We start from the raw sequence: 27,657 nt of genomic DNA on the forward strand, positions 1-27,657 counted from the left end.
TTAAATAGGAGTTTCCAAGACAAACCAACTGAAGTGTTTTAGAGGCGAGATGAGACTCTAGGTTTATTTAGCAAACTTTATGGCAAATAAAATTAAACTTTTTTTCAACATGCATATTGTAGTAATCCCGCTTCATGCGTAGGGGGTCGCCAACATCGAGCAGTTTCATCGTTACACGAGTTGATTTGGTACGGCAGCATCTGTCAGTTTTTTCTCAACAGTATTCAATGTCAAATCAAAAGGCAAAACCAATAAAGTACAATTGTGTTCTTGTAATTCACATGTAAAACTGCTGAAAAACACTTTACAAGACTTGATTAGAAAAAGGTGCAGCAACACGATGCAAACTCATGCTTTGGTATTTGTTCTCGTGTTTCAACATTTCACTGTTGTTATTTTTTTTTCTTGTAATGCGCATGCGAGTCGATGACCTGCTCTGAAAACCACTGATGTCCTCGAAGTTTTTCTTCATGAAGCTAGTGTTCTACATACATCATTCTGTAATGTCACTTACAGCCATTTTCTGAAGCGTCTTTTTCGACAATATGTTTCAGACTAAAGAGTCGACACCGCTGTGTGAACATGCTGAAATCTCTCCAAACACTCTCTTCTGGAGTTTCATGTCTGAATGTAAAGTTCCTCAGACGGTTTCATTAAAGGCACTCGCTCAAAAACGCTTGAGTTACAGCGACACCCTGCAGTGGTGAAGAACTATGATGAGTGTTTTATTAAAGGTGCACTCAGTACGTTTTTATGCATGTCGTCTTGGACTCACACTGACACTTACAGCGGTTTGGACGCAGCATCATTCAAACAGTTCAGTTTCCGATTTCATTGAAGAAATTCACTATTCAGTCAGCCATGATGAGTGAGTATCCAATAACAGGCCAGTTACTGAGATTAAACGAGAAGTATTCAACTGGTCATGTGATCATAACATGAGGGGACCCTCCATGTAGAATAAAACAGCTTTTATAAGGTTACTGAAATGACTGGAGTGCTCATGATTTTATACATGTTTCAAAATTACCGTTCACGTGTTGAAGAGTCAAACTTTTTAAATGAGGAAACAATTACTGAGTGCAGCTTTAAACATTACAGTCTTCTGGTGCCTGTAGACAGTTTGTTGGACACTTCCTCTTTCTTCAGTCCTCTGTCCCTCTCTCTGTCAGAATGATCTACTGACTCTTTTGAACGGCCCTCTGTGTTTGTGGAGATCTCCAAAAACATACACCTCAAGTCACTGCAGCTTGAACTGTGCCAGCGGTCGACGGCACTAACGCTCTCTGCCCACACGTCTCTCTGCTCACCTGTTGCTCAACGCTGCCCTCGGTGAGCGTCTCCGTAAAAAGAAGTCAAATAGAGGCGAAGAGCTCCGAGGTTTCATAAACTCCTTCCTCTACATGGGCGGCTCCTCTTCCATCGGTTCATCCTCCGTTCTGAGGAAACAAACCAAATGCCGCACAGATTGTGTGAGAGGACCAAAAGCGAGATGAAAACGAATCTGAAAACACAGCCGTACCGTTTCTCCTGCGTAGTGACAGATAAAGACGCCATCGCCGTTACGGTCTCGTTCTCTTCAGAATCGCCCCTCTGAGCTTCAGTCAGCGATCGGCTCACGCTGGACTTGAAATGCCGAACAGATCTCCAGTACTTACCTGAATACACACACGCGCCAGGACAAATGAAAACTAGTTTTCATGAATTGTGGGTCTTGGTTCAATATAACTTCTATGGAAAAAAACTTATCTGTGACATGCTGAAGATTACCAAAATAATTTTGACTCGTCCCTCAGTGTTCACAAACAAACCAAAAACGTCATGATCATGTAAATCCAGAAACTTTCGCATAATACATTTGAGTTGGAATATTAAATATAACTTTATACAGAAGGGGTTAATAAAATGTTTCTATCACTCAGTTTCATAATTCAGTCCTTGCCCATAAACTTACATTGTAAATGCATAAATATAACTGTGTGATTTTACAGATTGAGGGAAGTTGTTATTTTCTGTGGTCATCAACAGCAATAGAGTTTAAGTTGTTTTGCAGCAGAATATTCCTGAAAAGACAGAATTCAAGGATTTACATTCAAACATTATAAATCAATGAAGACTCACTGTGAATTTCAAGAACTTTTTCGATAGTGTTCACGGCGTTGTCATTGGGTCTCTGTTTCAGGAGTTCTGCTGACAGTGGTTCCGGCTGTTTAACACAAACACACACAATCAAATCATTTTAAAAGCAGCGTCTGAAGAACAATCAAAAACACAACAGAAAGTAACACAAACACCTGACAGCAAAGCATGATGGGAAATGATTTGCGTCTCACCTCGATTCCCAGCAGTGCGGACACACACGCCTCTGATGCGTCACATATGGCTCTGAGGTCATGACCTCCCTCCAGCGCCAGCACCACACGACCACCCGCTAACCCCATCAGCTGTTTAGTTAGGTGACCTAAACCTGCCACAGTGACGATACAGTGAGCATCAGATGATCTTAATTACACAGAGATGATGAACTGGTTTGTGTCATGAGCAGTTAAAGAGACGGCACTTACATCTGGAGGTGAGTTTATAACCTCCGAGTGGAGGAGGATGTCCGTCCACGGCATCAAAACCTGCAGAAACCAACACGATATCTGGAGCGAACTCATCAGCGATCGGCATCACCACCGTCCTACAACATCAAACATTTCAACGCACAAATAGGAGCAAAAACATGGTGCAGTTTTCTTCTTTCTTCTGAATATTGAGTGCTGGTGTGAGAGAAGCGACTGTGAACACTGTGTGTGTGTGTGTGGGCATATTCAGGAACTTTTATGTTTGGATCCTATTTTTACAAAACATCAGCAGACGTGGTTTTTAAGAGATTCACTAAAGTGTGAAACTAGTGTTTGAGATTTTAGAGACGTTAGGATTTCCACTTTAAAATCATTAAAACATTAATCAAGTGTTCATCTGGAAAAATACGCAACAAACAAGTCTCGTCATTTTAATAACTGTTTTCGCCGTCAGATCGGGTCTGGAATGGGTCAAACTCGGTGTTTGATTTACAGCGTTATTCTCGTGGTGAATCTCTCATTTCATATTCACACATGAAGAGTGTTTCATTATTTCTTGACAAGCTGTCCTGAGAAAAGGAGCAATACGATGTCCAAATTACATTTTAATTGGCTTAAAAATGTGATTGGACCTTTTGGAAGAATCCTGAAGCCACTGATCAGCAGAACGGCTTGAATGTACTTTTCAAAAATGAGCATTAATATTCAACTCAGTCTTCTGAAATCAGTCTGTGTACTTACAGTAGTGTTAGCAAACATCAGATTATTATTGACATGATTGTGGTTTAAAGAGAGAAATCTGATCTCACTGTTAGACAATCACAGACTTGTACAGCACATGTGATGATGGTGATGAAGATTGTTTACAGAAATTAGTTTTCCTGAGTTTGTGATTTCTCGTCTGAGCTGAAGGGTAATGGTGGGTGAAATCAATATTTCCACCTACAGCTACACACAAGAGCTTGACAAATAAATCATATGTGTGTGTATGTGTGAACAGGAGTCACTAAAACAGAAATGATGTTGTGTAGAACTGAAGTCTTGACAAGCTGCACTCACAACAACACAAACAACACAACTGCTGAAATCTGAGCTGAGAATGAACAAATCTGATGAACTTCAGCAAATGAACACACTGACCGACGATGGAGAGTCGTGAAAGGAATAATTCACCCAAATATGAAAATTGTGTCATCATTTAGTCATCCTCATATTTCAAACTTGTTTGACTTTCTTCTGTGGAACACAAACAAATGTTTAGCAGAATGAGTTTCATTGTAAATAAAAAAAGATGTGTTGAAAGTGAATAGTGACTGAGGCTCTCGTTCTCATCACATGGGTTTGGAACAACATGAGGGTGAATAAATGATGACATTATTACTTAATTTCCAGGTGGATGAGTTTTACCTGAAGGCAGCGAGATATTCTGCATCTCCCATCGGTGGCTCCAGACCGCCAGTAAAAGCCACATTGACGTTGAATCCGACACCTGAGCTGCTGCCCACCTGATGACGGTCAAAAGAGAGACACTTGCTCACTGGGGACATGAACACACGACCTTCTGTAAAGCTGCTTTGAAATGATACAAACGACCTGACACGAGTTATAAAATAAAAACAATCCACTCGCTAATGTCATCTGTACAGGTATACCTCTTCAGGAGCTCCGCTGCCCGGGAAGAAATTGCCATCATCATAACGATGAAGCGAAATGTAAAGAACGTTTGGATCGTCGTAGAACGCTTGCTGAGTTCCGTTGCCATGATGAACATCCTGTAAACATCATTTCATCGAGAGGATTCAATAAAACGTTACGGTGAGAAAATAAAAAGATCTTTTGCAGAAAGTTTAACGTAATTCTTCAACAAACTCACCCAATCAACAATGAGAATTCTGCTAATATTGAGTCTTTGTTGCAGGAGTTTAGCTGCTATGGCAACAGAATTAAAGTAACAGAAGCCCCTGTGATTGGACGAGAGTGTGTCAGAGTTTATTGATGTTTATAAGTTAAAGAGTGACAGGTAAATAACAGTGACGCATCTCACATCGGTGTGCTCTCCTCTGCGTGATGTCCTGGCGGCCGAACCACAGCAAAGCCGTTCTGAAAAAAGAAAAAATTTGATGTTTTAGGCATGAAGAGTGAATCACATGATGAGATGAAACAGATCAGACAGAAACCTTCAGCTCTCCTGTTGCCACTTTAAAGACGAGCTCAACCACAGAACCGACAGCTAAACGCGCGGCGCTCGACGAGTGAACTTCATTCCAGATCGTGTCGCTGTCCACCTGAATGCACACATCAAATAGATCAGAAACACACAACATATAAATGAATAACTGAACGTGTTACCACATGACAGACACGTCATCTTTTATACTCACCCCAATACCACCACACGGCAACCGCACGAACATTGATATGACGGAACCTGAGCGAGAGAGAATGACTTAATCACAGATTAATGTATTATTCTTGTACAATAATACTCGAGTGAACACATCCAACCGTCCGTCATGTGTGTGTTATCTGAACATTATGTTAGTTTGCATTGATCTGTTAGAGGGGTAAGTGATAATGTCTTACTGTCTAGTTTTTGTCGTAGTGGGTTTGTTCCATACAGCATCACATGAGCTTCAGAATGAACTGTCTGTAGTTCCTCTAATGAAGCTTTTCTTCCACGAATGCACTGAAGAGAGTGAGAGAGAGACATAGAGACAGTCAGCACTGGCACCCTCTGCTGATATAACATGAGAAGTGCACTACATGTAGTTCTGTTATAACATCACCACACTGATGATCAGAAACATGACTGTTCTGTTCGTACTGCTACATGATTGATTATTGGTCAGTGATTATGTTAATTAAATTAATCACACCTCACACTGGCTGCGCAGCCCCGTCTCCTGCAGTCGAGACCAGATGCTTTGAATGCGACCGGCGTGTTCCGGGTGAGTGTTTGTGTTGCCGCACATGCATTGGTGCTTCTGCATGAGAGAGTCATACACCAGACCTACACAAACACACAGCACCCATCACATATATGATGATTCACACTTCTAGACATTCAAACACTTGATATCACTTCACAGCTAGTCTCGTGTGGCCACTAAAATGCCAAAGATTGGCCAAGAACAGTCTACTTGCGTGCGGTTTAAGGGCAGGATTATCGGAGATATACGATTCCAAAATAAAAGACTGACATGGGGAAAGAAATCATTATGGCACAGCAATCTCCGCTTGGTATTCCACAGAAAACCTCATCGCTGAGAATTTCAAAAACTTAACTGATAAACAATACAGAATATGCAGCTCTGCTTGTGGATTCCACTTTCTGCAGCGTGCCTTAAATGAAACTCTGAATATCTTTAAAAGGTTTGATGTCACTAACCTGGCAAACGTGAGCAAATCTGGTGATTTTTTTTGTCCTCAAAAGCGCTCATTGTATCAATGCGTAACCTCGTGAACATTACTGTTTCCAGGTTGAATGTGTGCTTCTACTTACAGCAGTTCCATCAAACCAGCTAATCAGATTTGTGCTGAGTGTTTGAGAAAACATTTTCCACTTTTGTGTGCTATGTGCATCAGACGGTTAGTGAACAGACTGTGGGCGTGCCATCTGAAGCAGAGACTACTTCACAGCAGACACATACATTATTACTGCAGCAAATACAAATGATTAACTTCTTATATGTATATATATACACAAACACACACACACTGGCGGCCAAAAGTCTGGAACAATGTACAGATTTTGCTCTTATGTTAAGAAATTGGTACTTTTATTCACCAAAGTGGCATTCAACTTATCACAATGTATAGTCAGGACATTAATAACATGAAAAATTACTATTACAATTAGAAAAAAATCTTCTTAAACTACTTCAAAGAGTTCTCATCATACAGATCCTCCACGTGCAGCAATGACAGCTTTGCTGATCCTTGTTATTCTAGCTGTCAGTTTGTCCAGATACTCAGGTGACATTTCATCCCACACTTCCTGTAGCACTTACCATAGATGTGACTGTCTTGTCGGGCACTTCTCAAGCACCTTACAGTCATAATCTCTTAATAGAATTAAAGCTCCATCCCCCAGACTCTGAATTAGCAGGGAGTAATACACTGATGCCTCATGACCTTTTCCAAAAGCAGTAATCACCCCTCCCAGAGTATCTGCTGCTTTAGGAGGGTGTTTGCTACTCCAAAAATAGTACAGAGCAGGTGGCACAGCTGTAAATACCTAAAGAACTGAGATCTGGGAATCCTAAAATGTTGAACCAAATTCTCAAAAGATCTCAACACTCCACCCTCATATAGGTCACCGAGTGTAGTAACCCCCCCTCACAATCCAATCTGACCAACAGAAAGGGGACTTATTAATGCATAATTTGGGGTTGAGCATAATCATATGCTCGAGGCAACATTTAAATAAATATCCCAATTAAACACTCTGGACACTTTTGTCCATACCGAGTGTAAATGTGGGATAACGGAGTGTAACTTCACTTCTCCAGTTAGTTTGATAGAAAGGCTTTGCAATGGCAAAATATGGGCAAGGACTTCCTGTTCAATACAAAACCAGGGAGGAGCTCTCTCAGGTGGAAGTGACCAATGAGCCAAATGTCTGAGACCGAACGCATAATAATAAAACAAAATCTTGGGTAGGCCTAGCACACCTTTGTCAATCAGCCTACGTAATTTATTAAAATGTAATCTGGGACGCTTTCCATTCCAAATGAAGGACTTCGCTATGCTATCAAATTGCTTGAAATAAGAGAGGGGGACATCTATAGGGAGGGACTGTAGCAGGAAGTTAAATATTGGAACACAGTTCATTTTAATAACATTAACCTTCCCAATCATCGATAAACGTAATGAAGCCCACCTGCCCACATCACTCGAAAACCTTTTTATTAAGGGGTCAAAATTAACTCTAACTAAACCAGACAAATCTGCTGGGAATAAATTGCCTAAATACTTAATGCCCTGTTTGGGCCACTGGAAGTCGCCCGGCTGAAAATCCATTACTGGACAGTACGCTGTCAGAGCCAAAGCTTCGAATTTACACCAACTAATTCTGTATCCTGAGAATTTAGAAAAGGAATTAATAATTCTGTGGAGGCAAGGCATAGATCTAGTGGGGTCGGAGACATATAATAAAATATCATCTGTGTAAAGCAAAATATTATGCGCCATACCTCCCGCCACCACCCCTGGAAAATCATCTACCTTTTTTTTATCGCAACTGCTAATGGTTCCAGGGCAAGACAGAACAATAATGGGGAAAGAGGGCAACCCTGCTGGGTGCCCCTATCCAGAGTAAAACGATCTGAAATTTGTTCTGCTACTACCGGGTGTCTATAAAGTAACTTAATCCATCCAATAAACGTACTCCCAAACCCATACATTTCCAAAATCTTAAAAAGATAATCCCATTCTACCATTCCAAATGCCTTTTTGGTGTCAAGTGAGATGGCAGCGATCGGAGATTGTTCATTTGACACTGACCACATGATATTGATGAAACGCCTGATGTTATCAGAAGAGCTGCAGCCCCGAATAAACCCCACCTGATCTATATGTGTAAGTGATGTCATTGCTTAATCGATTAGCTAAAATTTTTGACAATATTTTAACGTCTAGCTGGATCAGGGAAATTGGACGATAACTCTTACACTTGCTTGGATCTTTGTCCTTTTTAAGAATCAGACTGATCCGGGCTTGTGTCATGGTTGGCGGAAGCTTTCCATTCTTTAATGATTCCATATAAACTTCTAACAAAAGTGGAGCCAGTTCTGTAGCATAAGATCTAAAAAACTCAGCGGCAAAACCATATGGCCCCGAAGCCTTGCCTGTAGGCAGATCCTTAATTACCACGCCAAGCTCCTCCAAGATTATCTCAGAATCAAGAGAATTTTTTTGCTCAATTGTCAGTTTAGGAAGATCTAATGGTTCCACAAAGTTTCTAATATCCTCATCAGTAGACGAAGACGTGGAACTATTGAGATCAAGATAGAATTCTTTAAAAGCATTATTAATATCAATGGTTGAGATAAATATTTCACCACCAGCAGATTTCACTGAGGGAATGATAGAAAAAGACTCTCTCTGCTTTATATATCTAGCCAAAAGCTTCCCTGCTTTGTCCCCCGACTCAAAGGATGACTGTCTTTCCCTGAATAGCCAAAACTCCACCTTCCGTGACAAAATAGCATTATATCCGTATTTCAATCAGGTCAATTCTCTGAGGCGACATTCGACACTTCAGCTCTGCCTCGGCACTTTTAATATTCCCTTCCAACTCCACGAGTTCCTGTGCTTAGGATTTTTTGGTGAATGAGGCATACTGTATGATCCGGCCCCTAAGAACCGCCTTAAGTGCCTCCCAAGCCACGCCCACAGAGGATACTGAGGACCAGTTGGTCTCCATATAAACATTGATTTCAGTCTTTAACATTTGTTGGAATTCAGGATTTTGCAAAAGGAATACATTAAAGTGCCAATTATATGATTTCTTTTTCTCTATATGTGGCAACACCTCTAAACTCACCAGGGCGTGATCTGAGACTAAGATGTTTCCAATTGAGTAATCAACAACAGATGAAATGAGGGACTTAGATATAAGAAAAACTCTATACTAGAATAAATCTTATGGACTCTTTTTATGGGGTGCCCCAAGCAATTCACATTCCACGTGGAGAGAGACAAACTATTCATATTAACATTTGACATTTTGACATATTAGAAAAAATTGATTGTGTCAAAAACAAGATTATAAAGATCACTTTCCAACATTAGTGCAATAAACAAACCCTGAACTTCCCCCAGAACAAAAGAAAAACACGCGCATTAACCCCACATATGACAGCGCCAACTGGTGTCCATCCCTCTAAACTCAAACAGTCCATGTACGCCTATTAGAGCCCCCGTGACAACTTTGCCGTCGGATTGCTCAAGTCCGGTGATTCTATACAAATTTTGTGAGACAGAATTACACAACAGAAAATAATCTATAAAACAAACTTCAGCCAATATGAGGCATAAGCACAAAGAGCATGTAGATTCATCCACATAACTGTCCCGAAGGTGTGTTCATACACAAAACAAACTCCAGCCACTAGCAGAACCAGCATACATTTTTTTCTTTTTTTTTTTTTTGTAAAGACAGTTCAGTTTCCTCAGGCAGTCAAACGAATGTTCAGTGAGCCGGCCCATTCGGCTGTTACATGAGTGTAACCCATGCCCTAATCACTCTAATGTTTTGCAAGAAATATTCCACAAAACAAACTCCATCTAATAGGAGGCATAAGCACAAAGAACATGCAGATTCATCCACATACTGTCCTGAAGGAGTGTTATTCCACAAAACAAACTCCAGCCGCTAAGCGGAACCAACACATATATATACACACACACACACATATATATATACACACACACACACACATACATATACATATACACACACACACACACACATATATATACACACACACACACACACGTATATAATACCTTCTACAACAACATTATACACACAAAATTCACAAGCAGGATGTACCTGTGGTTTTGGAAGGTTGTTCTTGCACACTAATGAATGATGCAGACGCAGGAGATGATTGGGCCCTGGAAAGGGGGCGGTGCCCTGGAAAAGTGATTGATGCACCAGCTGCCTCCATTGATGCCTGATAGTTTTTTAGCTGATGAATTCTCTGCTGTTCTAATAGAAGAGCCTGCTACACACACACAGATTTTTTTTTTTTACCAACCACCACCACAAGAGGGCAACATATACAACAAACACAGTCTTTCTCTGCCAGTTTCACTGGCATGATTGTTCAACATATATCAGTACTTTGTTTCTGTCTCTCACCTGTTTGAAGAGCAGCTCTTGTTCATCCTCTTGCAGATCAGGAGGTTCTTGTTTAATGTTGATGTTCATGTGAATCTGTTGTGTCTGTGTGACGGCCTGTTGCTCTCGCAGCTCCTCTTCCGTTTCCTCCGGGTGACTCTGGTGCTGTCGCTCATTCGGTTTACTCAACATCTAACACACACACACACCCCCCAGAAGAGTAAAGTATGGTACCTTGTTTTTACCACATCTGATGTGAATACACAGTTTTAGTCTTTAGCTGATGCTTTTTTATCCAAAACCTCTTTTACAGAAGTGTTTGAGAAATCAAAGTGAGTCAGGGTGCGTGTGCGTTCAAGCAAATATTCAAGATCAAGGGGACCAAGTGTAAAGATTAAGAAGCAACTGAGCAAGTGACTTTGTCATTAACAAGCCAGCAGCTCCTGCAGAGGTCATGACCCTACTCACTCTCTTCTGTGACTGTTAGTGGGCGGTCTCTCATGGACCTGACAGTGACCAATGAGCTGCAGGCAAAAGAACAATTCAGACTGGTTCTGACTGGTCACTCGTAATGTTGATTGAAGATGGACTGTACTTGGTTGTAGATGACACATAATCTCTGTTTTCTGCTGGCTGATGGGAAAGAGAAAACATTGAGAGAAACGCTGTAGAGAAACGGTTCACTATCGCTGCAGTGTTTCCTCAGTGTGTGTTTATCTGTTGTGAAGAGCTGTTCTGAAGTCAGTGCAGGTCAAATGGGACGTAAATTCCACGCAGGTCAAATGGGACGTAAATGAAGCATGTGGCATGATGGGAAGGTTCTGTAGAGCTGATCTCACCTGTGTGTCCTTTGTGTAGCTGCTTGATGACAGAAGAACAGTACTGTCACAGACCATACAAGTCCTTTGAGAGATTAGTGTCAGGGGTCATAGAGGCTCATAATCTGCTTTTGGCACATCACAAAGATCGCTCAAACGCCACACAGTTCCATCAACACGACTCTTAACAGCCAATACTGACTGAAAACCACTCTTGTTTTATGAAACATTTATGTGTTGAACTGCTTCTTAATTTATGCAACATCAAATTAACTTGCACTGAAAACATTTGTGCTTGGCCAGTGACACAGACAAGCACCCTGAACTCAAGTCTGGAAGTATCCTGTTGTCATGGATACAGCTGCAGCATCCCAAATCAAATACACGGCTGTAGCGAGTTGGCTAATGCTGGCCAAACACCATAGGAACATTATTGACATCAGAGAGTGTCTCGTGTTGATTCATCTTCATACTCATTTACAAACAAGCGTCTCCAAATCCAGGGCGTGCTGAGTGACTCCAGTCAGGCTTCCTAAGCAACCAGTTGGCCCGGTTGCTAGGGTGGGTAGAGTCACGTTAGTTTAACCTCCTCGTGGTTGCTAAAATGTGGTTCTTGCTCTTGGTGGGGTGCGTGGCGAGTTGTGCATGGATGCCGCGGAGAATAGCGTGAAGCCTCCACGTGCGTTAGGTCTCCACGGTAACGCGCTCAACAAGCCACGTGACAAGATGCGCGGATTGACGGTCTCAGACATGGAGGTGACTGAGATTCGTCCTCCGCCACCCGGATTGAGGCGAGTCACTATGCCACCACTAGGACTTAGAGCACATTGGGAATTGGGCATTCCAAATTGAAAAAAAAAAAAATAAGCATCTCTTTCCCCCGCTCGACCGGAGTCCTGCTGCTGAAAGTTTGATGTTCGGTGGCGTGTTTAAATGAAGATGACAAACACATGCAGGGCTCGCTAACCCACACTAAAGCATGCAGCGCACTGAAGGTTTACCACACAATTACAGAATGAATCACACTGCACACACAAGCCAGATTCTGCACAAGCAACATTAAGTATTCAAACACTGAACGTTAAATCACAGTATCAAACCAGACTCGTCTATTGTATTTGCTTTACAGTGTATGAGCTTCAGAAGGTCATTGCTGCAAAGATGTTGGGTCATTTAGCAGACACTTACTCCAAAGCAATTTTCAGTACAATAATGACAGGAACGGATCGCATGGAGAAAGCTTGTGTTCCAGTGTTACGAATACTCTCTAGCGTATGTGTCGCCTCTATCAGGGTCTGAACTTGTGACCTTTGGACTTCCATCTCAGAACCTCAGCTGTTAATGCACCACCAGCTGCAGGTAAAATGAAAATTCTGATTTCAGCGCAGCACTCACTATAACGGGAGTAAACTGAAGATATGAATCGCGTCCAGCATCTACCTGAGAGATTCCAAACAAAGGAGTCACTCTCCGCTCGCATGTGACATTCATCCTGCTCAAACAAATACGGGCTATTTCCTTTCGGTTGCCATGACACTACTGTGACCGGGACAAGAATCACGTGTTGTTCTTTGGATCATGTGCACCATAGCTAACCACCAATATAATTGTAATAATTAATGCAATCAAATGAGAAGGTAATGCATCTTCCGTCTGCACTATTTCACGGACAAATGCATTATGGAACAGTTTACTGATTGCTGTTGAATCTGTCACTGAAAGAAGTTTCATTTCTCACCTTGTTGATGTGCAGCTGTTGGAACTGTTGTTTGTGTTTCTCCAGGAACTGTTGATGCTGCTGTTGGACCACTAGCTGTTGAAGAGCTTGTGTGCTCTGAGGAAGAGGAGCCGACTGCGTGCGGCCCAACGGACGGTGCTGCCGCAGCTTCTGTAGTGGGACACCCCCCATACCTGCAGGAGAAGACAGACCCGCTTCATGAATGCAACAGGGGGACCAGAGGTCATGATAAAACAGGGGCAGTCCCTATTTTATGAGCCTTGTCTCATATCTTGGAGTTACACTATGTATGACAATCAGTCTAGCTGGATGCCATTTGACAAAGTTTAATTGATGAATCAATCAATCTAATAGCTTCTAAAAACAAACTTCTACTCAGAGCTCCTACCTAAACCTGTTTAAATCATTGTAAAATCACAACAAGACAGCATCTTAAGCTGACTTCAGGTCAAAGAACTTTTGCTTTGTGATGGATTTTAATATCAACTTTTAAAAGAACAGTTTAAGGTTGACACGTTGTGCCGCGTCCCAAGATCAGATGTATCCAAGCCATTTTCAATAAACAATGTTTCTTTAATTTCCTTTCTGTTCTTGTCATGCTGTTGTGAATTACCACTTAAAACTTAAATCAAATCAGGATTCTTAACATCTTAGTATAATGATGAACTCATTTAAGCTGGAAATTTTCAAAAGCGCCAGTGACAATGAAACACCCAGTACAATGCGCTCCATTAACAGTTCTCCACAGACATCACAACTGTCATGCATGGCTGCACTGGCAGCTGAAAACATTAGGAGGCTTTCGGAGGGTCCCTGCACTCATCTGAGCTCCTTCATTGTTTCATTTACGTGTTCCATTCAGGGAACTACAGATATATTCTTCTGCTCTAGTGGGAGTGCGAGCGAGCCCCCCCACCCCCGTCACTTGGCCTGGCACACTGTGTTCTGTTGCTCGGGCCTCCTGCCAGGAGTGGATCAGAACACAGATCTAATTAACCAGACGGACCCCTGACTCTGCTGCACTCGGAGTCCTGATAGAACTGCGATGCAGACCGGGTCGTTCACACATTTCAGTGTTTATGTAATCCTGTGACAGTGGCCTGGGAAACATTCGGTGAGGCCGAAACCCTTCTCGTTCTGAGGTGATGAGACTTTCAGCCACACGAACACAGTGACACAAGAGAGAGACTTCTGTGTTTCGTGTGCCAGTACACGCTCGATAAATATTATGCAAGTCAAGAGGTCTGACAGCTTCATCATTACTGATGGGCACTTTGAACAGCGTCTTTATCCTCGTACAACCCTGCGTCCACATGTGTGGACGTTGTAGTTTGGCTTCGCTGTAACTAATGCATAATTAATTATTTTAACCGACTGATTTCTGTTCACAAGACTCTACACTGTCATTTAAGGGTTCAAATTCTGGCGCACCAAGTCACGTGACAACAGCAGGGCGCTGATTTCCATGAATCGCTTTTATGGGCGTAGCAGCAACAAAAGTGCCTCTGGTAAGAAACCTCTGAGTTTTTTATTGAAACCTGTTTGGTTGTAAAGAGTAGCATCTCTAGTTTCGTTTGATATGCTGCTTTAAATTTTTTTACAATTTTTTACGCATCAGCGCACTGATAAACATGATGTCCACATATGTGGACATTAATTTTTAGGAAAACGATTTGTTCTAGAATTTTTAAAACATTTTGTTGCTTGTTTATATGGTGCTACTAGTTACACATCAAAAAAGGAAATGGAAAATGCACACCGCAGTCACACTCGGGTCTCAGGAGCTTATGATAGAAACTTTGAAAAGCTCAGACTGAATCAAACTGGACTCACCTGCTACTAAAGGACTGTGTGGAGCCGATTGCTCAAGAAGGACCATGTGCTGCATCAGTGCATTGTGGGAATTTGCGGTGTCAGAATTGCCAAGATATGACGGAAGGTGCGAGCTGGTCAGGAATGAAGTTGTTATGGGTAAACTGGTCATAGACAAAAGCTCGCTGTCCTGCTGTGTAGGCGTCACCTTGACAAATGAAACATAAATTGAAATAATTTCAAAGCATCTTATAAAAAAAACAAATGAAATTGGCAACTGACTACACATGGTCAAAACCAGTCCAGAATCACAAGGCCAAAAACACATTTCAAGATTATTGGGACAGTTGCTCACATACAGATAAGCATTGGACTAAATAACTGAATAATACTTCTTCATTGAAAATCCGGCATTAGCTTCAGTGTCACGAGCTCTTACTGGTGGAGGTTTTATGTTAATCTGTCCATGGCAACCTGTAATTGTGGATGAGTGATATATGCGGTTGGACACTCACATTGTTGGCCGCAGAGGCGGGCAGACCCAGTGTAATGTTGGGTAGTGAAGGAGACGTATACAGAGATAGTTGACTGACTGAAACATCATGACCAGCTAACCGTTGAGCTAGAGACGACTAGAGTGCGCGCACGCACACACACACATACACACACACACCACACACAATCATCAGGAGTTTATAAAACAACTGTTCTCTTTCGTTACTCTTTACGACACTCTCCAAACATGACACTCATTCACCATGTTCGTCAGCGTTACCTCGTTCGATGATGTGGAGATAGTCACACTGACGCCGTTCTCGCACAGGTTGCCGTGTGAACTGTTGTTAGGGGAACTGGGCCCTGAACCAGGTGCACTGCTGCACGCCGAATCTACTGACAGTCAGAATAAGAGGAAGAGTGAGTATACTGCATGAAAATATTCAGGTGTCCAGGAGTGATGCGTGCGTTTCTAAAAGCACCTGCCATGTCCAGCGAGCGCTTCTTCACCATGTTGATGGGGCTGTCTTTCCGTCGCAGTAATGGGCTGCTCCGCCGCTCCGTCACTTTCTGCTTTAGGCGAGAACGCAGCTTTAGATTCGGCTCCGATGCTGTAATGGAAGAATGACAGCAGAGAGCGCTTCACATTTGACATTTATTACAGTGCTGCATTGTTTTACATAGAAACCATCAAGGGAGTCATCTGGCATGATTCACTCAGGACACGGTTAGGTTAGGGTTAGGTCAATCACTTAGGGTTAGGTCAATCAGTGCGGGTAACGCTCTGAGACATCTACAGCAGCCCGCAAAACTGATGATGCAAGTAATACTAGAGCTCTCGACTGTTGATGCTAGTAACATGAGGAACAATTGAAAATATAACCCTGAAGAGCAGCTTGACAATAAGGGTGAACAGCCTCTTTATAATAAGAGCTTTGAATGTAAATATTTCAGACACTCCATAATGCATATGATTCACATATGGTGTCATTTCTCAAGAACTGTCAGTTAAATGGGCACAACTCATTCTGTCTCTTGTGAAGATCAGTTGATATTGAGCAGTAGAGTCTCATTAAAGTCTCATTAGATGCTCAACTGTCACACAGACAGTGACGATCATCTATAAAGACAAGTGATCATTAAACATCAATGAAAGATCAAAAGAACAGTTCATGTAAAAATCATGATTCTCTCATCATTTACTCACCCTCATGCGCACTCTCAAACTTGTATTCTTCTGCGGAACACAAAAGTAGATATTTTGATGGCAATATGATGGGTTGGTCCATACAATGCAAGTCAAAAGGCCATAAAGGCACCATATAAAGTTAATCTATAAGACTCCAGTAGTTTAATCCATGTCTTCTGAAGTGTGTACCGCTCTCTGCACATGCATCAAGTGCAAGGAAGTGTAATCAAGCTTGAAATCATGATCCTGCCTACAGACTTTAAATGTCAATATTTATAGTGAAAAAGGAGTTACATTTTGGTCTGTTTGGTGTGATCTTACAGTTTTAACCCTTCTATGGTCATTTTTTATTTAATAAAAATGGTTTCCTTTATCTGAGTGGTACAAGACTTGGTGACTTTTCCTCCACTTACCATCTGAACATAAAAAATAAAAAAAATGTGGGCATGATTCGATAACTAAGTAGGCGTTAAAAAAGCAACACCTATCTTCGCGGTCAAAACTGAACAACCATTGAAAATTAATCGGAAAGACCATTACACAGAGCAATTTTTTTTTAATCTATCAAACACAATCAATAAATCAGCCACAATGCAGAATAAAACACACTCAGAAATTAAAGGGTGAGACCATAAAACATCCAGAGTGCAAAACATACACACCTACTCACTCACACAAAAACTGGTGAGACTATAACACAGAGCATTTTTTTTAATTTGATGAAATAAAACCAATAAATCAGCCATAATGCTAAACACACACACTCAGAAATGAGGGGGTAAGACAATAACACAACCACAATGCACTACTCACACACACACACACACACACACACACACACACACAGCCAGATGGGAGAACACAAAACACACACACTCGTGCACACACACACACAACAAAGAACAAATTCTGAGTGACCCCAAATGTATGAAAGTATACATTTTCCAATGTGGGAATGTTTACACTTAGGTGCAGGTGCCTCACCTTCCAGACAAAACACTGCATCTTTCTGTTATAGAAACAAAGACATTTTCCCAAAGATCCAAGTTATAAATGTGGCCTCGTCGAGCCTTGCTCACAGATCATTCTGTAGCAGCACCATGGTGAAATGCTTTACTGTTCAGGAGACCCTGTAACCATTTACTGGCTATTATTATCATCACGCCATGATTTTCGATAACTAATTTATATTTTGTTCACCAGATAGCAGCAATCTGCCTCCAATATGTCACATTTTCAGATTTTCTTCATGTTTCAATTTATAGAAGTGTAGGTTTTTACTGTACTAAAGTTTCATAAATAAAAATTGCATATGCAAATTAATGGTTAAATTGAGACATTTAAATACACTATATGGCCAAAAATATGTGGACACCCCCTTCTAATTAAAGAGTTTGGTTACTCCGTTAATACCAGTGAAGATTAATCATAATTCTACTCCAAACAATGGTATTCTAGGGCTTTCGGTGCTTCCAATTTTATGACAACAGTTTGAGGAGAGCCCTTTTTTATTCCAGCATGAAAATGCCCCTGTGCACAAAGGAAAGTCCATAAAGAAATGGTTTACTGTGTCTGATGTGGAAGAAATTGACTGGCCTGCACAAAGCCCAGACCTGAACCCCACTGATCACTTTTGAGGTGAACTGGAACAGCAACTGTAAGTCAGGCCCCATCGCCCAAGATCAGTGCCGGACCTCACTGATAGTCTTGTGTCTGAATGAGAGCAAATCCCTGCAGCCATGTTACTACATACAGTATAGTGGAAAGCCTTCCCAAAAGAGTGGAAGCTGTTATTGCACCAAAGGGGGAAATTGATGCCTATGGTTTCATCAAGCACATATGGTGTCCACAAACTTTTGGCCATATGGTGTATAAAAAAGATAAAAAAATAGCATAAAATAACAAAAGGAGTGCATAATTTTATTGTTATTAATTCAGGGAAGAAGAAATGGTATCATTATCATTAAAATCATTATCATATCATTTCCGGTCAAAAATGACTGTGAGGACCAAAGTTAGGGCTCATTCACGAATCCCATAAGAGGGTTAAAAGACATGGATTAAACCACTGGAGTCAAATGGATTACATTTATGATACCTTTATGTGCTTTTGAGCTTGAAAGTTGGGACCCCATTGACTTACATTGTATGGAAATTTTCACTTCATATCTCCATCAAAATATGTGTTCAGTAGAAGAAAGGTCATTTGAGTTTGAGACAGTACAAAGGTGAGTAAATAATGAGAGAATTATAATTTTTGGGTGAACTATTCCTTTAATGAAGAAAACTGATGTGAGGAATCCACAGATCACATGATGTCTGTATTCATAGGCACACTGCTGCTGCATGTGCGCTGTGATGATGTCAGCAGTGAATTACACGATGTCACCTTACACATCATGTGTGTACAGTATACTGAGCTGTTATAAAGTGGGTTAGGGTCATAATCACTGAAAAAAATGAAAATGTACTGTATCAAAGATAAAAAGAGCAAATAATAAATGAGGAGGAAAGTTTAATGAGAACAATGCAAGACCGCTTTATTACACTTTGCACTTTTCATATTAAAAGGTGACCATCAGTCTGCATTAATTGCATGTGACAGACATTGCTGTGAACCCGCTCTGCAGTAGATTTTCCTCTGTGTGAGATTTTTTATTGGCTCAGAATCTAACCGTTCATCTACACACGAAGAAAAGCGCTGTTGATTTATTTGGCTGTTACTGGAGGCGACACTGGTATGGTGCACACGGGCTGTGAAATAAAGGAGGCTCCTAACTAATGGATTGCCATTAATATAAACAAATTCCACAAACTTGTGGTAGCTGGAAGAAGCTTTGAGAATGAATCGTGTTACTGAGGAGAGACAGTGCTGAGAGAACCATAAGATTATTTACTGTACACCAACATCGCAGTTTCCTCTAATCTGTCTGCGACACCTGACATGCATCTGTTTGCAACACATACGCTTTAACCGCCATCAAAAACTCTTGAATATTCAGCTGAAATCGGTGACACTCATATTCCACCTGTGCTTCCCTGCAGAATTTATCCATCGCTTCGAGAAACACACGAGTTAAACTGAAGTCATCGTTGAGTCATGAACGACCTGCAGCGACGAACCATCATGATGGAATCAAAACAAGATGATTTACACAACATGAGGCAGGACAACACTTGTCTAGTCAAAGTGCTTCAATGGACTCGACCAATGCTCCAGTTACACACACACACACACACACACACACACACACACACGCACCCACGCACGCAGTGGTGGTAGCCAGAGTAAACGGTGGCGTATTTCCAGCACTTGAATCAACAGCATCTTACCCGCTTCACCACTAGGTGAATAATTATATTGTACCAGTGGCACTGAGCTGTACAGCTGTCCGGTAACCGCTTAAACAGCCTTCTGAAGAGTTAGTTAAGGGTTAGTTCTGAACAGCTAGTTAACGTTAACACTTACAACATGAACAAGTTATTTCTTTCACTTTGAAAAAGGTCTGACGAAACATCTACAGAAAAGACCATGACACTTCCATGTTGGTTCAGGTTGGTTCATGTCGGTTTGGGGCTTGTCTAGTTAGCTTTGATTTTCACCAGTAAATGCTGCTCAACCAGCAGCACACCAACATCCCAATACTGATGAGCAGCATCCAAACACAACATGCACTGGTGAGCAGCAGCAGAATCTAATTATTCTCAAGATTATTTGTGCGTCACAGGCTTCTCTTCTCTGTATCATGGTCAAATATATTCAAGAATACGAGTGTTTTAATGCGTGCAGTACCTGTTTTGCGAAGAGGAAAGTCATCTTTAGATTCGTAGACGCCCAAGGCAGTCTGACTGTATGTACTGATGGCCGTCTGAGGAGGAGGACTCTGATCTAAAGAACTGTGCTGAGTTTTCCTGAGCAGAGAGAGAGATGATCAAAAACACAATTAACTCACTTCAGCAGACTGAATCACAGTAATATTCATAATAAAAACAGATTTTTTGCTGGAGTTGTGTATGCCAACTGTTGACTAGTGAGAAAACACTGATCTGAGCATCATGACACCGCAACATTCACTCAACCAATAGTGTGAGTTTGAGAGTAACCAGTACTGTTAAATGTGTAAAACATTAGTCTGTGTTAATCTGAGTTACGTGAGGTCGCCCATCTCCGGTCAGGACTGATAAACTGATCTGGTTAACTGTTTGATATTCTGACTGATATGTTTGTGGATAAAGCTGCAGTCAGTGTCAAATTTACACAGGAAATGTTTTAATCAGTGTGTGTTTAAACTGCTGCATTATGATGTGTGACGGATAACTTTGAGCTTTAAGAATGAATGAACATAGCTTAAACACTCAAAAAATAAATGTCACATTTCCATCAACACAAACTCTGAAGAGGCTCTGAATGATCTGAGCACAATTAATTATAGAAACAGATACAAACTGAAGCGGAGAAGCACGTGATGCTTCGGTGTCGTACCAGTAGCGCGGGTTGCTGGCGATGCAGTGATTGAGACTGCGCTGAGCGAGAGCTTTCTTTTTATTCAGAACAAACTCCTGCAGTCGCATCTTCACTTCTGTACTGGCCACGGCACCTGTTCACAGCAAACACACACACACACACTTCATCAAAACAAACTGACATTTAGCCATGAAAAAATGCGTGACAAGATTTAAAAACCAAACAATACAGTTTTATGAATTCCTTCACACAAAGTATAAAATATTGTACTGCTCGGAAGAATGTTTTAATTGTTCAGATGTCCGATCGGATTGTTCAGATTCAGTTATCTGAAAGAGAATGATGAAAATTTGGTGTGAACAGTTTTGATGAAAATACTGCAAATATTGTATACTTTGTGTTTTTGTGTTGCATTAAATGTGCTTTGAGCAGGCTGTTTAATGGGAGACTGTGATTAAATCAGAACTGCATCTTTTGTTTGTAACACACAAACACTGATGGGAATTTATCACAAAATGATTCAATTCAAAAGAATAAAGTTCATTTGTGTTTTTGGGTGTCGCAGTCCAGAATGACACTTTTTTTAACAAATATATAAAAGTATGGAAAAGCAGCTTGCTCTGAAACCAGTGAACTCTCTCTCTCTGTCAGTGAAGGTCGAGAGAGACACTGCCACCCTCAATTTACAGCAGAACCACTGAAGATACCAACCGTGTTTACCTCAATAAACACCCTGATGTTCATTGAGATCGCTGATCGCTACTGTAAAATACAGAAATGACCCGCGACAAAACTACAACACAAAATACCCTAACACAAAATAGAGCTGGAAATGGTTTGCACATATTCCAAATAAGTGTTATTATTCTATTATTAAATGGAATTATATGATTCTGTTGGGCCTGATATTAAGTTTGTCACTTCTATCTGAAGGTGAAGTTATCATGACATCCAGATTGTGAATGAATTCGATGAACTGTGGTGATGAAGACACACTCACTCTCCTGACCACGCTCTTTGTTCTTGAGCAACTGAAGCTTCTGCTCTCGCTGGTGTTTCTCCATCTCTTGCTCCAGACGCTGCTGCTCCATCTTCCTCTGGTGCTCCAGAAGCTCATGCTGATGTTTGAGGGCCAGAAGATCCTGCTGATGCTGAACACACAAACATTCACACAAATCAACAGCTGCGGACAGCTCTGGAGGTTAAATGCCATGTGTTTCATTTCACTCTGATGAGTTTGTGTGTGCTTTTGACCTTCATGTGCTCCTGTAGCTGGGCCTCGTGTTGTCGTGACAGCTGCTCTTGTTGTCTCTGAAACTCTGTGATGAGGATCTGCCGCTGCACCTGCTGCTTGTGTTTGAGCGTCATCAGTTCCTGCTGCTCGTGGCGAGTTGAGTCCGGCGACGCATCCACACGCAGGTCCATTGGGATCGCCGCAGGAGGAACTCGCACAGGCAGCGCTGAACTCAACTCAACTACACAAACGAGATTCACACATCAGAGGACACAAACAACCCTCAGACAAAACACACACATGTATATACACACACACACACACACACACACGTTAATGGAGCTATCTACATGAGAACATACCATAGAATTTTTTTAATGATGACTATAAACAAACCCAATGACTTAAAGAAAACTTTTTGCATGATTATAATAAAAACAACTTGTACTTTATTAATTATTTTTCCAATTGAGGACGTCCCCAAATTGAGGTTGTCAGATGATATAGCACAATTTTGAAAACATTTAGTAAATAAACACACACGCGGTCAAAACTGACCAACCATTGAAAATTAATCGGAAAGATCATAACGCAGAGCAGTTTCTTTTAATCTATCAAACACAATCAATAAATCAGCCACAATGCAGAATAAAACACACTTAGAAATTAAAGGGTGAGACCATAAAACATCCAGAGTGCAAAACATACACACCTACTCACTCAGAAATAAATGGGTGACTAAAACAGCCAGATGGGAGAACACAGAACACACACACACACACGTGTCAGAGCGGTGATCAATTTTCCAATCCTTACATCAATTCTTCAAATCCCAAGATTGATCTTTTATTCTGCCTATTTTCAGTGGCTGTGTGAAAATATCTTTATTGAGCATTCAGCTGAACAAACTCACACAACTTAATAAACAATTAATCAGAACATAACAAATGAAACCACATGCCACTGTTGTTCATATTTAAAATTCATATTTTCCATAATGTACAAAGTTAGAAGGTTCCCTGTAGAATTACCATAATTAGCGGAGAGAATTTGTGTCATATGGAAACAAAATGGACATTATAACTGAAATATACCCAAATGATTTACAATATAATCAAACTGAATTGAAATCAAATAAAGAGCTTGTGAATCGGAACTGAATCAAATCCAATTGAAAACTGTATTACTACCAGCCCTAACAACACCACATAATAAAGACAAGACAAAAATATCACACAACAGTTTCACTGCAATAGTTGTTTATAACAAAGAGTCAGTGCTGATCATTTAACACATGCAAGTGTCTATTACACAGATCATAACAGAATAAAAAGTTAAACATGTCAAACTCAGAATAAAGTTGAGCTCACCACAAACACTGAAACACCAGACGAGTGTGTGTGTGTGTGTTGCTCTTACTGCTGTCTGTCTGTAACTAACAGTCTAACTCGATCACTTTCTCTCTCTTTCTCTCTGATGACATCATAGAGCAAATGTTTACACACACACACAGATATTATAGACATTTTTTGAATTTAATAATTTATGAATATTTTTTCCAATTGAGGATGTTCTCAAATGTCCCCCAGATTTAGAAATCGCTAACCTCTGAGGACTAATGTTGTATTTTGTCACTGTGTTATATCTTAGTAAACCGATCAGCTGGAAGTTAATGTCATGTGATTTACTGTGAGTTATTAATGCGGCTGCATGAACTGTGAGTGTCAAACATACAGAAAAGCTTGTTTTTTTATTTTATTAATCACATAGTTTATCATTAGTATATCCACAATACAAAAAATTGATAATGCAAATTTGCTTTGAACAACATTTGGAAAATCAGATCTTCCAGATCGGCACGTACTACACAACTCTTGGTCCGGGCTCTTGTTATATCAAGACTGGACTACTGCAAAGCTCTTCAGGCAGGACTTCCTGCATGCACAATGAAACCTCTGCAAAAATTCGGTAGTGAGTTTGGTCTTTAACGAGTTCAAGAGTGTCCGTGCTAACATATGAAAGCCATGCAATCTAAAGTGAATCGGTTTAATTGTTATCTAAATACAAATGTCAGCCAACTGCTGTCAATCACTATTACTAATCAATAAATAACAAGAGAGCACAGACTCTCATTGACTGAACCACGGACAATATTTTGACATATTATGGAGCACTATAGACACACATACTGAGAGCAATGGGCTCAAACACACATGTAACCATGGCAACCTCCATTCAACATATAACTGTGATATGTTTGAGTTCATAGGCGCTCCCCTCTGAATGTTTGCTGTGAAACGTCAAATTCCTGACATAACACTCTCAAACTTATCATTCAAGGGTTCCGAGCAGTGATTGGCTCAGAGGAACCGTCACTCATGACCTGCAGAAAGCGCAGCGTGGTGTCTAACAGTCGCAGCTCACGTGCAGCACTGTGCAACAGTATGTGAGGTAAATGACTATCTGCATCTGCTGACGTCAGATATTATCGCAATAATGAACGATTGTTTCATTTCAAGAACGGCTGATATAAAACTCGCTGGTTTCTTCTGCAGCTGCTTTAAAGTATGTATAAGCAGCATGTTAATGAGTTCTTGTTATGTAATCTCTCTCCTGCATTCAGAGGCACCTGACACATGCAATCATGGGTTTGGCGCAGGTAGACAAATGTGCTGCCAAGAGATTTCAGACGGATCAGAGAGCGAAGCTTTGAGAAACTCAAAACTCCCGAAAACTCAGATCAGCAATACAAACACACACCAGAGAGAAACAAACTCTTCCCTACAGATTACACACATCTGGAAAACAACATTCTCACCGTTCTAATTTATAGCTTAAATAAATTTTTACAAACACATGAAAATATCATAGTTATCATTAATATCTGCACTCCCTTTATTTCTTAAAGTATCTCCCTGAAGACATAGTGAGCAATGTTTTATTGATCATTCACTGCTGTTATTTATTGGCCGGCTGTTATCCTTCTGCCAGAGTGATATTCATAATGCATGGCTAATTGAAACAACAGCAGCATTGGCATCTAAAATATTATATAATCGTGTATTTCATATGACATGCCACACTGATCTGAAGTCTGTATATAAATCACAATGACCCCTTTACGTTGGCTCAATCTGGAAGTTAATTTGAACTAGAATTGAATAAAAACACAAATAATAGAAATTATTTATTCCAGAAACCTCTGCAGTGCAGCAGAAAACTTTTTGGTTTTCCAGAATGTTGTCAGTTGCGTTGTACAACTGTTTGACTGTTTCAGCCCAAAACAATCACATTATATCACACAAGCTTCATAAAATGTCTGTCAAACAGAATGTCTCAACGCTGAATGTATTTCTCGGTTCTTCTCCGTGGATTTGAGCTGTCTGTGTGTGTGTGATACTAGTCATATAAAGTGTGTGAGCGTCAGGTGTTTACACAGAGAGTGTAATAAGAGTGTGGAAAGTGTCAATCGGAAAATGGAAAAATGTATTATCCTGGTTTAAATGAAGCACTTAAGTGTTACAATAATCATCTTGCTGCTGATTTGAAATGAGGCAAAACAGTTATTTGTACATTCATATAGCCGTAGCATTGACAGCTGAGCTGCAAACAAATAAAACAGCAAAACATACATATGTCTCTCTGTCGGTCTCGTATCATCCAGTGTGCTAAATAAATGTGTTGTGCTGGTATGAAATGAAAACATCAAGACTGCTGCGGTTTAATCTCTGCATTAGAGGAAGCTGCAGCGCATCCTGCTCGTGAAACATCATGAAACACTCAGACATCAGGTGTGTTACCTGCAGGAATGTGATCAAACGTTGATGGCTTCAACATCTCCACCGACTCATCCATCTGAGACTCTGAGAGAGAGAGAGAGAGAGAGAGAGAGAGAGAGAGAGAGAGAGAGAGAGAGATCAATAAACGTCATCAAAAGCTGAGAGAACAGACAATCACAGGCTGATCAATCAGCTGATATCTTGCCATTCTGAGGTTACCAGCATCGACTGAAATCTGTGTCTGATTGGCAGATGGACAGAAGCTATTTGTGCTCGTGTCCGTTCCAAAATCAACTGACGGGCTTGATAACAGATAATGTACATCTTCTGTTTTCAATTATTTATTTATTTTTTACATTTTGAGTGAATATTTTGTAAAATAGGTGTTCAATTCTGTACACATTTCATGTGCTATCATTAAACTGTAGAAATAACATCTGTTTAAACTCATAATGGTTGATGACAAAATTACTCTGAACCAACAGTAAATGTCTGCTGGAAAACTAGAGAAACTCTGAACGTGTTTGTGCCCTTTGGAAAGAAAAGACTTTCAGAGAATCACACAAACAGAATGAAGAGCGCAGAGATGCAGCGAGTGCAACAGAGTCGAACGCATTTTAACAATGTCAGTGATGAGCTGCAACAGCACATGATCATTACAGAGAACATGAAAAGACTTTTACTTCAGCCACAACAGGAGTATGTATCATAATAACACATGAAACGACAATAAATAACTGCAGAGAGAGTTAGTATTTCAATAACATATGCAACACTAGTGTTAGGAACTAAGAAATGGTTATTGTTCAGAAACGGTTCAATTTTTCCATTTCAGTGTAAATGGTTTTCACGACTTTCGGTTCCATTAACGGTTCTTGCTCATGCAGTTTTCCACCAATGCAGACGAAACACTGTCTTAAAATACTGAGTGTTTCCAGCAGCGCATTTCAGTGGCAGTGCTGCCACCTACTTAATCTACAACGTAAACCATGCAGCGCGTCCAGTTTCATCTGATTACCGAACAGAGAACTCATATGATCTGGTTCTCCTGAAGTTTGCAGATGACACTACTGTCATCGGTCTCATCCAAGATGATGATGAGTCTGCATACAGAAGGGAGGTTGAACGGCCAGCTCACTGATGCAGTCATAGCAACCTGGAGCTCAACACACTCAAAACAGTGGAGATGATAGTGGACTTTAGGAGGAACACCCCAACACTGACCCCCCTCACCATTCTAAACAGCACTGTGGCAGCAGTGGAGTCATTCAGGTTCCTGGGCACTACCATCTCACAGGACCTGAAGTGGGAGACCCACATTGACTCCATTGTGAAAAGGGCCCAGCAGAGGTTGTACTTCCTTCACCAGTTGAGGAAGTTCAACCTGCCACAGGAGCTGCTGACACAGTTCTACTTAGCAGCCATTGAGTCTGTCCTGTGCACTTCAATAACTGTCTGGTTTGGTTCAGCTACGAAATCGGACATCAGAAGACTTCAAAGGACAGTTCGGAATGCTGAGAGGATTATTGGTTGCCCAGTGCCCTCCCTTCAAGAACTGTACACTTCCGGGGGCCTGGGTAGCTCAGTGGTAAAAATACGCTGGCTACCACCCCTGGAGTTCGCTAGTTCGAATCCTAGGGCATGCTGAGTGACTCCAGCCAGGTCTCCTAAGCAACCAAATTGGCCCAGTTGCTAGGGAGGGTAGAGTCAC

General features: G+C 40.9%; 1 protein-coding gene across 7 annotated transcripts in view; it reads right to left on the reverse strand.

Annotated features, from left to right (window-relative positions):
• Positions 1–727: 727 nt before the first annotated feature.
• The window catches only part of LOC127449268 (histone deacetylase 4-like), a 47,141-nt gene continuing 20,211 nt past the window's right edge, over positions 728–27,657 (reverse strand). Inside the window, exons 3-27 of one of the 7 annotated variants that reach the window (XM_051712590.1) lie at positions 25,968–26,030; positions 22,188–22,408; positions 21,934–22,084; positions 20,952–21,066; positions 20,262–20,380; positions 15,762–15,890; positions 15,560–15,672; positions 15,300–15,416; positions 14,806–14,992; positions 12,973–13,145; positions 10,438–10,608; positions 10,126–10,300; positions 5,444–5,577; positions 5,151–5,253; positions 4,949–4,995; positions 4,745–4,852; positions 4,612–4,667; positions 4,441–4,528; positions 4,220–4,339; positions 3,975–4,072; positions 2,565–2,683; positions 2,334–2,467; positions 2,122–2,206; positions 1,523–1,658; positions 728–1,439 (exon numbers count right to left, since the gene is read on the reverse strand). In XM_051712590.1, coding sequence (XP_051568550.1) covers positions 1,400–1,439; positions 1,523–1,658; positions 2,122–2,206; positions 2,334–2,467; positions 2,565–2,683; positions 3,975–4,072; positions 4,220–4,339; positions 4,441–4,528; positions 4,612–4,667; positions 4,745–4,852; positions 4,949–4,995; positions 5,151–5,253; positions 5,444–5,577; positions 10,126–10,300; positions 10,438–10,608; positions 12,973–13,145; positions 14,806–14,992; positions 15,300–15,416; positions 15,560–15,672; positions 15,762–15,890; positions 20,262–20,380; positions 20,952–21,066; positions 21,934–22,084; positions 22,188–22,408; positions 25,968–26,030 — 3,002 coding nt within the window. In that variant the 3' untranslated portion in view covers positions 728–1,399. The other 6 variants (XM_051712591.1, XM_051712589.1, XM_051712593.1 and 3 more) reach the window with 6 other exon arrangements.

The sequence above is a fragment of the Myxocyprinus asiaticus genome, chromosome 12 (genome assembly GCF_019703515.2).
Source record: "Myxocyprinus asiaticus isolate MX2 ecotype Aquarium Trade chromosome 12, UBuf_Myxa_2, whole genome shotgun sequence".
In the NCBI taxonomy this organism is placed as follows: domain Eukaryota; kingdom Metazoa; phylum Chordata; class Actinopteri; order Cypriniformes; family Catostomidae; genus Myxocyprinus; species Myxocyprinus asiaticus.